At 45.1% G+C, this 12,531-nt stretch overlaps 1 protein-coding gene across 1 annotated transcript in view; it reads right to left on the bottom strand.

Annotated features, from left to right (window-relative positions):
- FBXL2 (F-box and leucine rich repeat protein 2) overlaps positions 1-2,836 on the bottom strand; it is a 55,843-nt gene extending 53,007 nt beyond the window's left edge. The window contains exon 1 of the mRNA XM_037387187.1: positions 2,695-2,836. Coding sequence (XP_037243084.1) covers positions 2,695-2,697 — 3 coding nt within the window. The 5' untranslated portion in view covers positions 2,698-2,836. The remainder of the gene's footprint in view (positions 1-2,694) is intronic.
- Between the last annotated feature and the right edge of the window lie 9,695 nt (positions 2,837-12,531).

Raw genomic sequence — 12,531 nt, forward strand, 5'->3', positions numbered from 1 at the left:
GTGTTAACTGGTCAAAATTAATTCCTTCCTTACCTTTCTTGAATTTTAAACTATGCAGCTATGAAGAGTTAAGAGGGAAATAACAACCTAAACGGGACTAACCCCTGTAACAGAGAGCAATTCAAGTATAAGCATTCATTGAATAAGATATCTGAACATACAAAAATAATTTTAAAATGACGTTATTTCATCCTTTTCTTATCAGTTGTCAAGTGCAATGAAGGAGCTGCCCAGTATAAGAATCTGCACAGCGGTAAGGCTTATCAGGTAAAATTTCTGAGATTCTACCTGTGCAGTTACAGCAACAATTCAGCGCTTCTTTGCGGATTCTATGTCTGCTGAGTTTGGACTGCTACAAGTATCTAATCAGGAATGTCAAAACAAGACCATGAAGGAAAACTCCATACCTGGAGTTTGGTAAGTGGAAAATATTTACTTATGTTGTGAAATGCTTTATAAATATTTTGTTTATTGTTTTTCAGTCTGTAAGTTTTCCTAAGTTTAGAACATGAGATAAATCCACTTTATTCAACTGACTTTTAAAATACTGTATCTTCTCTGATGTGGCGTAAATGTGTGATGGAATACTAAGGTGAAGTAGGACATGTCATTAAGTCACATCATCATCACTTCACCAATACAACACCATCCACAGCCTCATTCACTGACATTTACTCCTCCTTATAGCAACAGCTACATGCTGAAACCTTTGCAAACCAAATCCAACATGATTCTACATAGGAGTGTACTGTAATCCCACACACATTCTATCCATTCTATCCGTATTTTTATTCCACCTCACATTTTAGTTTTCAAGGCTGTTTTGCTTAGGTTCAAAACATGTAGGCTAGAATCAGGAAGGAGCAGAAGGCAAACTGCAGGAGAAGAAAGAGGAGCATGAATAAGCCTTCATGCGCAAAGGAAGAAGAGAAAAGTTATGACACCACAGGGATTCAGTCCTTCGTGAGGCTGTGTGCTCCCTCACCCCCACCCAGAACTCACTACAGAAAGCCTACACACATTACACACATATGAACATACCCATAAAGTGATTTTGCTGCCTTAAAACACTGTGCATTGTTTTACCCCATGTGTGATAAGCTAGCAACTGTGCCTTCTTCCTGCGTCTATCACTGTAACCATCACTGCAAAGCAATAAGGCATCAGACAAGTTGTAACTGAAAACAGGGATCATACCAAGACCCTTTCCAAACATGTCATGCCTGTCCCTGCTCACTCCCCCTTACACGCCTTGTCATCTTCCTTTCACAAACATCACGATGGACCTCTCCCCCGCCACATGCTGCATACACGTACTGTATCACATCCCCACACAGGCTCCCCACAAAGCAAACCTCAACCACCCTTCCTTCTTTGCTGCACCCTCCACACACATACATTCCATGACACACCATCTCTACATACAGATGCAACAAACCTCGTGCTCACCACACACACAATCACAAATCTGTTATAAAGGCATCTGTGCATACATGTTAAGCCATTACAGCTATGCATACTTACACATATAGGCAACTGCCACTCTATAGATACAAAATACCATACCCTGTACCTGCTACGCACATATAAAAGTACAGATAATTCTTGCCACACCCATAGCATACATGCCTATAAAAATATCCACGTATTATGCCACACCCAATACTCACTATATATATATACAGACCCAAGCCCATACCAGACAACAGCATGCAGACACAACTACATACATACGATGCAGTGTCCCCGTACACAACGTCACACCTCCACTACAACACGAAAACACACACACACACACACCCGAAGCCCAAACCATAGCAGACACACACGCACACTGACACAGAGGCATAACGTCCCACCGTACAGCTGCCACAGACACAGCCCACGGGCCACACCCCGGCTTAGGGCACAGGCACAAGCACACAGCGCAGCGCCCTGCATCAGCACCCCCTGCACCCCCTCCCCATGACACCACCACCCCCGTTCCGCGCCCCGGCACACACGTTGGCTTCCTCCCCACTTTACCGAGGGGACAGACACGCTTCTGTCACGCCCCAGCCGCTTTCCACACCCACAGACACACACCATCGCTCCTGCGTTACACAGGGGACGACACCCCCCCGCCCCGCCACACCTGACCCGCTCTGCACTCAGGGAGGCTCCAACCAACGGCTGCCCCAGCGTTACGCAGGGGGGCGAGGCACCCTCGCACCTCACCCCGACAGGCGGGCACACCCTCTCCCCGCCAGCGCTATGCCGAGGGACAGCGCAGCCCCACCTGCCCTGGGCAGAGGCAGGCACACTCGCTCCGCCACCGTTACCGCGGGGCACCCCCCGCACACGCAGCCCCGCCGCGGGCCGCACGCCCAGCACCGCACCCGCACCGCACGGTGCGCGCCCGCCCGCCCGTGCCCCGCATACCCCCGCCCGCCAAGCGCAGGCGTTACGCCCGCCCCGGCCGCCACCCTCCCCTCAGGGTGAGGGGCCCGCCCGCCGCGCGGCCCCGCGGCCGCCCCTCACGGCCCGGGCAGCACTCGCGCCCCGCGGCGGCACCGCCCGCCGCGCCACCTGCCCGCCCCGCCTCGCCTCGCCGCCGCTCCCCGCCCCGGGCCCCGGGCCGCCGGGCCAGCCCCCTAACGCCCGACGGCGGCGGCGGGGGGCGGCGGGGCGGGCCGGGCCGGGCCGCAGGCTCACCATGGCAGAGGCGCCGCGGCGAGGCCGGTTGTCCTGGCGACGAGGAGCCCCGAAGAGGGCGCCAGGTGCAACGCCTGCGCGCGCCGCCACCGCCGCTGCCGCCGCCAGAGCCGGGGCGGGGCGGGGCCGCCGCCGCCCCACGTGACCGGCACCGCCCCTGCGCGGTGGGGCCGCCCCGCCCCGCCCCCGCGGCCGCCGGCCCCCGCCCCCCGCCTCAGGTGGCGCCGCGAGCGGCGGGCGGCGACATGGCTGGCGGGCGCCCGCGGGGGCTGCCGGCGGCGGGGCGGGCAGCCGGCCTCGGGCAGGCCGGCCTGGCGGCGGTCCCGGCTCGGTGCCGGAGGGCTGGGCTGCCGCTCGGGCCCGGCCCCTCCCGCGGCTCCCGCGGCCGCCGTTCCCGCCGAGAGGCAGGCGCCGGGAGCCTCACCCGCCGGGCCGCGGCCTCCGGAGGCGTCTGCGGGCTCGTGGGCGCGCAGGGGCCGCTGCGGCTGCCAGGCAGCGCCCGTCCCAGCCGCGGGTGCTCCTCGGGGCCGGCTGGTGCTGCTGGCACAGGGTAGCTGCCCCTGCGCCTCCGGGTTTCCCGCCTGGCGTGTGGGGCGACAGGACTGCTGGTGACATGTTTAATCCAGGGTGCTGCCTTGTAAACTGGAGGGGCTGCGGCCAGAGCGGCCGGTCGCTCCTGTTGCAGCCACAAGTGTAGATAACTGGGGGTGATAACATCCTAGATCGCTATGGAAAAATCCACGGAAGCTTGTCTGTCAGAACGCCAAGCGCTTCGAAGCGATGGGTGCTGTCAGTAAGAGCGTGCCTGCCTGCCGCAAACACACCCTGTGTGAAACCACTGTCCAAGCCAAATCCAATATTGGTAATAGCACGCTTACAGGTTACATCTGTTCAGCAGTCACAATACCACAGGGAAAACAAGAGATGGGAAAAACTGGGGAGAAAAAACTACCCCTACCCCAGCAGGTACTGTTTTCTCTTGATTCAGTCCTTCACATTTCTAAGAAATATAAGTGGCCGTTGTAGGGTAACAGGAGTTCACTATTTGGAACTGGCTGTGTTCATTCCTTTAAGGAATGAAACATTCTGGTTTGATTAACAGTAAAAAATAGTTTCTTACGAAAGTGTCCTTTCTCAGAACCCGCACGGAAATAGTTGGTACATGCACATACCGTTTGCTGGCACATGTCTCGATCTACTGTCTTACACTCTCCAGATTTTGGAGAATGACCCGGTTCATACAGTTGATCTGGTTTGTATAGCAGGGAAGAAAGCCTCAGAAATGTGAAATATGTATAAACAATTCAGACATGTTCAGCTGAGTTGCAGAAGGTGCAGACTAGCAGTTTCTAAATTTTATTGGTTTGCATAAAAAAAAATAAATAGAAAAAGATGATCGTCCCATGACTTTTTTTTTAGTTCAGTGCAAATCTTTGGACTGTATAATAAAGATAGTGACAGATTTTCCTATCACTACAGTAAAAAGAAAGAAATTCAAGGAGCTAGAATCAGTTCAAGTTGCAGCAACCTGAAGAAAAAAAGATAAATATATCTGACTTTGCAAAAAGAAGGGAGATTGCAAAATAATAACCATGTTCCGTGAAGAGGGGTTCAGGATAACTAGCCCCGTTGGGATCTGTTTGTGCAAGGGAGGCAAGACAGGAGGCAAGTGTGCAAATAGACTCTCCATGGCCTAATCAGCTTTCATTTGATTGAAAACTGTCAGAAGGCATGGAACATTACAGAACGGATTTGAATCAGTATTTTATCTATAAAAAGACTATAGGAAAGAAAGCACCTTGTTTCATCCCCCAAGAAAGAGAAGACAGACATATATTTGCCACCTGAGTATTTGTTTAGGATGTGAAAGGGCGAAATCCATATCTTTGGATCTGCACCAGCTAATGATGTATAATGCCACACTACTGAATTTCTGGACTCCTCTTTGTCTATGTTGTGGTATCACTTGAAAATTCAAGAGAAGCATACTCGACACACCTCCACACACCCTCTCTACAATGGCTTGAGTTTTGTCAAATAAGCAATTAGATGAGAATTCATCTAATGAGACTTCAGAAATGTGTGTACAGGAGCATCTACGTCCTGGTCTGTCTTCTCCATTTCTTGTCTGTGGAATGTCTTAGTATATACATCTGAAGTCCTAGGGAATATATCCATGTTTAGTGTCCCGTTTTCAACCAATCCACAGCAATATTGTGTGATGAAAAAATTTTCATCTGAAAATTCCCAGCTAGTTCTAATTTTAGCATTCTTTTAAAATCATCAGGTTTTTAGGTAATGCCTGTGCACTGGTCAATTTAGAATGACCAATTATGTAAGTTATTACTGATGTGTTTTTATATTTTGTAAGCTGCAGAGCTGTGTTCAACAGCTTGGCCTTTTAACTTGCCTATCTGAAGTTCCTCCTAATTGTTCAGACTCTCATTGAATGCTGACCCAGTTCCCTTCTTACGTACCTTTTTACCAAACTTAAAAGAAATGAAAAATAGTTTAAATGCTTGTCAGAAAAAATAAACAAGTGGCACCCATGGGAGGGGTGAGTTAGCAGCGTGATTCTGGAGATCTTTGCTCTTGCTAAACAGCAGCTTTGGAACCTCTGGGCCGTTAGGTCCGACAGCCTAGAAAAGACTTTTGGGTTCCAGAAAGCCATCACAGAGACTGAGTAGTCCAGTCTTGTGAAAGGAGTTTTGTTTCTGGATTCCACCCAGTCATGCTTTCCCCAACTTCGCTCTATAGCCAGTGAAGATTTCCCCTCTGTGTATTGTTACCAAACGATGCCAGGCTGCAGTAAATGAACCTTTTCAGCACAGGAGGACACTTGCCATGGGGTAGCTTCCTCTACAGAGGACCTCTGATTGTTGGACTCCTTTGAATCTAGAAGTGAGTCAGTGGGCATTGTGCTTATAAATCCACATGTATGTTTTTCTAGGAATTTTCCTCGCTGGCTGAAGGCATTTGGTTTGAAACAAGCTAATTGTTAGACCTTTCCTTCCCTCTTCCCCATCCCCCTTTATGTAAGTCAAATGAAAGTACATCCCAGAGAACAGGCGAAATAAATTTGAGATGCTACAGTTCCCAGCTGTTTGTTACAGCTCTTGCTTCCACAGCACAGCAGAGGCTTGTGAAGCTTAGCTGGTGGTGCTTCAAGCTAACTTGCACCAAGACAGATGAAGAGCTTACTTAAGATTGTGTTAACACAACTCAGCTGTGAAGGACTTTGACTACAAGTGTGAAGCAAAATGGTTGTAGGTGGTTAACTTGTAAAATTACTACATTGGATCTGAAGGAGATCATCTTTCCTTAAGTTAAATGATTGTGGCAAGAAGGTTCACACCTGTTAATTGCCATTATGAGAAAAAAATGGTTGAGGGAGTGTATATCTTTTCTAGGATGCTTTTTTAGTATGCACTACGTGGTTCACATTAGAGCATAAATAGGTGAATTTTGATGTCTGACACGGCTTTTCATGTACTGCCATAACAATTGATAGAACAAGACTTCCCAAAACGTTTTTCTTTCCTAAGCATGGCACCAGTACATGCTAGCTTTGTGCCAGGATTTATACTTCTGTGGTGCTGTTGCCTTTTCAAAAGTTTTCAAAAGTTGTTTTTATATCACTGCTAGTGCACATACCGTTGGCTGGGAATATCCTGCCCTACCCAGATAATCTGTGGAGGTCCAAACCAGCGATCTGACAAAGTGACACCATGCATCCTCAGCCACCTCATTCCTGGATAGGATCGTGAGAAGCATGTGACTTGCTGGCAGGGAGCGCAGCGATTCAGAGGGATCATGGCAAATTGCAGAAATATGCTGATGGGAGTCCCAGGACACTTAGCAAAAGCAAGTGCAAAGTCCTGCATCTGGGATACAGTAACCCTCCTGCAACAGCCTGGGGGCTGGCTAGAATGCAGCTCTGAAGAAAAGGAGCTGGGGGTCCTGGTGGACGATGAGCTGAACATGAGTCAGAAGTGTGCCCTGATAGCAACAAAAACTGCATTAGCAAGGGAGTGGTTCGGAGACTGAGGGAGATGATTATACCCCTCTATTCAGCACCTGTGATACAGCATCTGCAGTACTGTGAGCAGTTCTGGGTCCTGATCATCGGAGAGATGTTGACAAAATGGAGAGAGTCCAGTGGAGGAGCACTGCAGTGTCTGAGGGCTGCAGCATGTGCCAAGCAAGGAGAGACCAGTTGTTCATTTAGACAAAACGACCAAGTGGGATCTGACTGCAGTCTTCTACTACCTAAAAGGGGGGTTGTAGAGAAGGTGAAGCCAGTCTCTCTGTGAAGATGTGTTGTGGAAGACTGAGAAACAGTAGTCAGCTGCAACAAAGGAAATTCCACTTGGATATAAGGGAAAGATTCATGGCCATGAGAGTGGCTGAGGACTAGAACAGTGCTCAGAGGAACAGTGGTGTCTTCACTGTTGGAGATTTCCAAAACATGGCCACACAAGGCCATGCGTAACCTGCTCGTAGTTGAAGTTAGCTCTGCTTTGAACAGAAAGTCAGTTTGGGTGACCTTTGGAAGTCGCTTGCAGCTTGTATTATTCTGTCAATTGTAAGGTGTAAAATTGGTTGGAGAAGATACATACATGGGTAATTTCAAATGAAGCCACAGGCAGTGCGGGAGAAGAATTGGCCTCCTTCAAGTTCAGAAAGCAGGAAATATATGCAAGTCTGGAGATGCCTAAGCAGTCAGGTATACACAGAATGTCATGTCTGTGCAGTCAGCCCAGTGTTTTCCAAAAGTCACCAGCTTCAGTGCATATGCAGGTCTGTGCGCATGTCCCAGGTCATCTTAATGCATGGCAGCCTGCTTGTAGGCCCTGTACAATGGCTCTGATCAAGCTGCCATACATCAGGAAATCCCATACAAATAAGGAAGTCTTCTGAATGTCAGCCAGACAGTACTTCCATTCAGAGAAAGATGTGTGGCAGCTTTATGTTTAAGATATTCCCGTAACACCTGTTTTTCCTAGTTTTGAGAGGTCAAGGTTGGTCCTTCCTTTATTTCAGAAAAATTCAGAGGTGCTTTTAAACTCATTCTGTGTTAATGAATCTTTGCAGCAAAGAATTACTTTATACAAAGAACAAGGATTCGACCACATAACGTCTGTAAACTTTACCATGGTCACTCAAATAATAATGAGTTGGGAATGTTTGACAGTTGGTATCTGTGTGTGACACTTTGAGAAGCCGTGGCACCAGTCCTGTAAGTGCGTATGTGATTGGTTATCCTCACCTGCTGAAGTAGTTCAGTAAGCACAAAACCAGAGAGCTGCTGTAGAAGTTCCTCCACATCCAGCTCCAGAATGTTCTCTGTATGTACTTGTTCTAACATGGTACATTTAAAGTGCATTTCAAAGCACGCTTTCATTTGCCATGCAGAAGGACCTCTGCTCATGTGTTTTTAATCGAATTTCTAGTTTAAGTAAGAAGTGTTGAAATTTCTATCACATTTGCCTTTAGAAGATAATTGCTGGGGAAAACTAGTCTGATAAAAACTTGGGAAGTCGACTTATGTTCCTGACAAGGACATGGTACGTGAGTTTAACTGCTATTGTATATGTCTATCAACAGTACACAGATACAGACTAACTTTGCATGCAGTACAGACTTGTGGTAGCAGTTTGACCGCATACGGCTTTCCCAGTAGCCTAGTATATTTGGCTGAGAGCTATGTTCAAAAAACTGAAGTCAAAATTAGAGGAATAAAAAGTCACTGTAGTAAGATTTGTGTGGTTGCAAATAAAAATAAAACTTAGGTTCACAAGTAGAGTAGTATGCCCTAATCTTCTGTCTGTGTCAAAATAAATGTCAATAAAACTTACTGTTTAATACTTCGTTGAATCAGTTCCCATTTATTGCATTCATTTGAAACATATTAGGATGATAGAAGCAGTGAGTGATGAGATAGGATACCCTTTACAAAGTACAGTAAAATCCTTTGCTCATACACTGTGCTGCTGTGCTTTTTGCTTTTTCTGTTTAATCTACAGACATCTGTAAGCCACTCACTAAAAGATACACATGTTAACTCATTATAAAATATAGTATTTTATGTTCACATATAAAAACATGTGAAGATATTTTGCAAAGACTTCTCCTTGAGCTTTGTGTGTTGGGGGAACGTATGTATATTTGTTTGCATAAAAGTACCAGACAAAAATTTTCCATTTGTTGCACTCAAATTACTGTTAAAATTTAGTAGACCTAATCTGAGTTTAAATTGAGTGTGTGATAGCATCCAACAATTCTGCAGTTTGAAAATGATGTTTGATAAACCTGTTCTACGCTGTACATTGTGTCTTGGAGTTTTCTAGTATTAGTTTGCAACTGTGAAATAAAAGCCTTTTAATGTATTTAGTTCTTGGTCAAGTAAACTAAAAATCATTACATCTGTGTCATCTTAGCAGGTAGAAACCTGAGTGGTGTTTTACTGAATGAAAGCAGAGAAGATAAATACTAGAATTTTAGATGGAGAATGAAAATGATTGTGGTCAAACAACTTGGCAGCATGTCTTCTCTCTCTGAACTTGGAATACATGCTGTTGCTTTAACAGAACAGGTATTTCATGCCTCTGCCATTTCCATTATCATATATTTCTTATTTGTGATTTCTTATATGTAAAAATGTGCCTGATTCTTTGAGAAAGCAAACAGCATGAAACATTGGACTTTGCAGAGAGGTCTTTCTCACCTGGGTCACCAACAAAAGGTTGGAGAACAGTAGGGACAGAGAGATAGCATAGATACCTATTTTGTAGTCTTCTGGTTCCTTTAGAATCATTGCTCCTTTCAGGGATGATTCCTTCTCAAATTATCACTTTGAACTGGATGCCTGAGGCTTTTGTCTTGCTTTGTTTGTATTCGGTTGCTTCAATGAACCCTTTGGACACAGCTGAGATTTAGGCATCTAAATTAGCTGCTTAAATTAGAAGAACTGATTCCCTTTATAATAATCTGTGAGAAGAATCCACCTGATCCCCATTGATTGCATAGGGAACCTGAAATTAGATGCCTCAAGATGCAAACAAGGTTATGTGGATGAAGTGAAGCATAAATATTAATGTTATCAGGATGTTCTTCTTTAGTGTTTAGTGTATGGGCCTCTGAGTGGGACTCTGATAGTGCTGCTGCAGAAACTGTGGGTGGGAGTTACAGATGTGATGCCCACATAGAAATGAAGGGAAGGGTAAGATCTTTCGGAAAATTTTGCTTTTCGTCGATTCTTCTGAATGGCACATTTCCATTGAAGACCTCGGTGTACCTTTGTCACTGGCACGTTTAGTTCTCAAATTATCTAGTGAAGCACTTTGTTTCCAAATGCCCATGGACAGTTTTTGTTTCTATTCTAAATCCAGGTAAACTGAAGCATGGAGACAGCATGGCCCATGCACAGCTGATCAGAGGTAGCACGACAAGCAGAAAGCAGGAGTTTACAGAACATGGTATACACCTGTAGTGTGACATATGGGTTGCCTGAATGTCCTCCCAAAATTAAATGAATATTTGCAACCTAAGCTCCAATCCTCCAGGCTTGCAGTACTAGGTAAAATAGTTGCTACTTTGATTTCACGAGGACTATTAATGGTAGCAAGCACTGCTTTGGATAGCAAGTGTTTGCAGATGGATCCCTAAATTGCTTTCTATGGAAAAAAAATGAGAACAAGAATTTTGAGGGAGGTTGAAACAACTGCTAAACCTATTACTAATGGTTGATTGGAAATACTGTAGCATATCCAAAAAAGTGTGCAATAACATAGAAAAACATGCGAAAACAAGGCCAAGACCATCTTTCTAAAAAATTTCCATAATCTCTGCATTTTTATGTAGGAAATATATTTTAAATATTGAATACATGAGATCTAAAAATAACCTTCAGTTTGGTTTACACTAAATGGTGACAAAATCCTAATGGCAACCCTTCAACTATCTGTTCTAATAAGCACGTTAGTGAAGAGAATAATAAATTATGAAGGGTGAATCATACTTGTTTCAGATTGGATGTGTTATGAAGACAATATATGGATCAATACAGAATATATTTTTGTGTCCTTTCATTACCGGAAAAATAAAGGTGCACCAAAAAAAACCCCTTTAACAGCTTCTTTCCTTGACAGTCACAGAACTAAATTAATCTCCACTGCAATTCTACTGACATCAATGAAATTAGTTCAAGAATTTATACTGTGAATTTCACTTATATTTTTTTCTTTTAATTATACTTTATATGCAAAACAGAAACAGCCAAGCAATCCCAAGGGACTTTTAGAAGTTATCAGCGAAATGCTATCTGCTTTCATAGAGGTTATCCATTGCAATAAATACTTCTTTGGTACATGTATTATGATGCTGTTTTTATTTTCTGGAGGACGAGCTCTTTGCAGGAATAAAGATTTTCCAATTACAACAAATGCACACGCAGTGTACCTCGAATAGAGTAAATCTTTCAAAGACACAGAATGGGAAAATTAATTAGGCTAGGGGAAAAGTCCCAATTTCATTAAGTTCATTGGGAAGATGACACTATAAGTGGATCAAAATTTGGTGTGGTTTAAGATTTCCTTGGAAGTCTGTGAACATTTTGCCTTCAGCGCTAAGTGGTGTAAAAGCACGTACCTGGTGCGTGGAGAGGCCCTGGTCTCTTGAATAGCTGCTGTTGGTCCCATCTAACATTGCAGTGATGTCCCATGACTGGGAGGGGACAAACAGAAGTCCTCTGGGTTGTTCCTTGAAGAGCCCGAGCATCACCTGCCAATAGGGGAAGCATATTTATAAGTGGCATGCATGGACAACATGGATGTTAGGTGCCGGGTCTCACATTCTCGTGGCTAGCTAATTCAAATGCAATGCCTCCCTTGTTACATTGATTAATGTATTATCAAAGATCACTCGTTGGAATGTGCCTTAACTTCCTACATTGTTCATCTATGGGAATATTACCATGCCTGTGTATTGTTTGCATCCATTGTGTATGTTTTCTGCAGCAGGGTGACTGGCCTTGTGGCATTTTCTCTTCCTGCTGGTCACGGTCTGGCTAACACCAAAGGCAGAAACCAGTCAGAAACCGAGCGGGCTTAGGATCTCTGAAACTCTGAAACTGGGGAGATAAGTCAGAATTTGGAAGAGAGTGGGGATGGATGAAAAACAAATGCTGTACAGAGTAATGGTGACAGCTGGGTGAAGCAATAGCAAGTTTCAAGCAGAAAGAGTTTTGCCACTGTTTAAAGTGTGAGATTAATGCTAAGCTATTACCACCAATAACGTCTATTGTGACTTTATGGAGTATACTCTACTGTTCTGAGGAAAAGTATCAATCCTGAAGTGATGGCAAACAAGCTAATCTTATGCGAAGAAGGTAGAGAAAGCTTTTTACATACCAGTTAAATTACGTTGCTTGCAAACACTCCTTTTATAACATTCTGCAGCATTATCTCTTCCTGATGTTTTCTCTCTGATTTTACATGTTTGCACCCGAGTTATCTGTGGCCATCCTCCTGCTGTATTCCTGGCATTCACCGATTACCGCAGCAGTACAGGATTGAGGTGTGGATTCGGGAGATAGGATGCTGGAAGAAAAAAATCAAATGGGAACACCAGAAGTCTCTACATTTCTCAGGAGTCAGCCCTATAGAGCTTACCGGTTGGGAAGATAGCCGTGGTTTTAGACTAGCCTTAAAATCTTTCAGACTGCAACACAGTATGCATCTGGGTGCAGAATGTCAGACAGGGTAAAACCAACACAGAAAAGGTAACTGAAGTTGCGTTTTCCAGCAGCTGTTCATCTGAACAGCACACATAATCATT

Source organism: Falco rusticolus, chromosome 4 (genome assembly GCF_015220075.1).
Source record: "Falco rusticolus isolate bFalRus1 chromosome 4, bFalRus1.pri, whole genome shotgun sequence".
Classification (NCBI taxonomy): domain Eukaryota; kingdom Metazoa; phylum Chordata; class Aves; order Falconiformes; family Falconidae; genus Falco; species Falco rusticolus.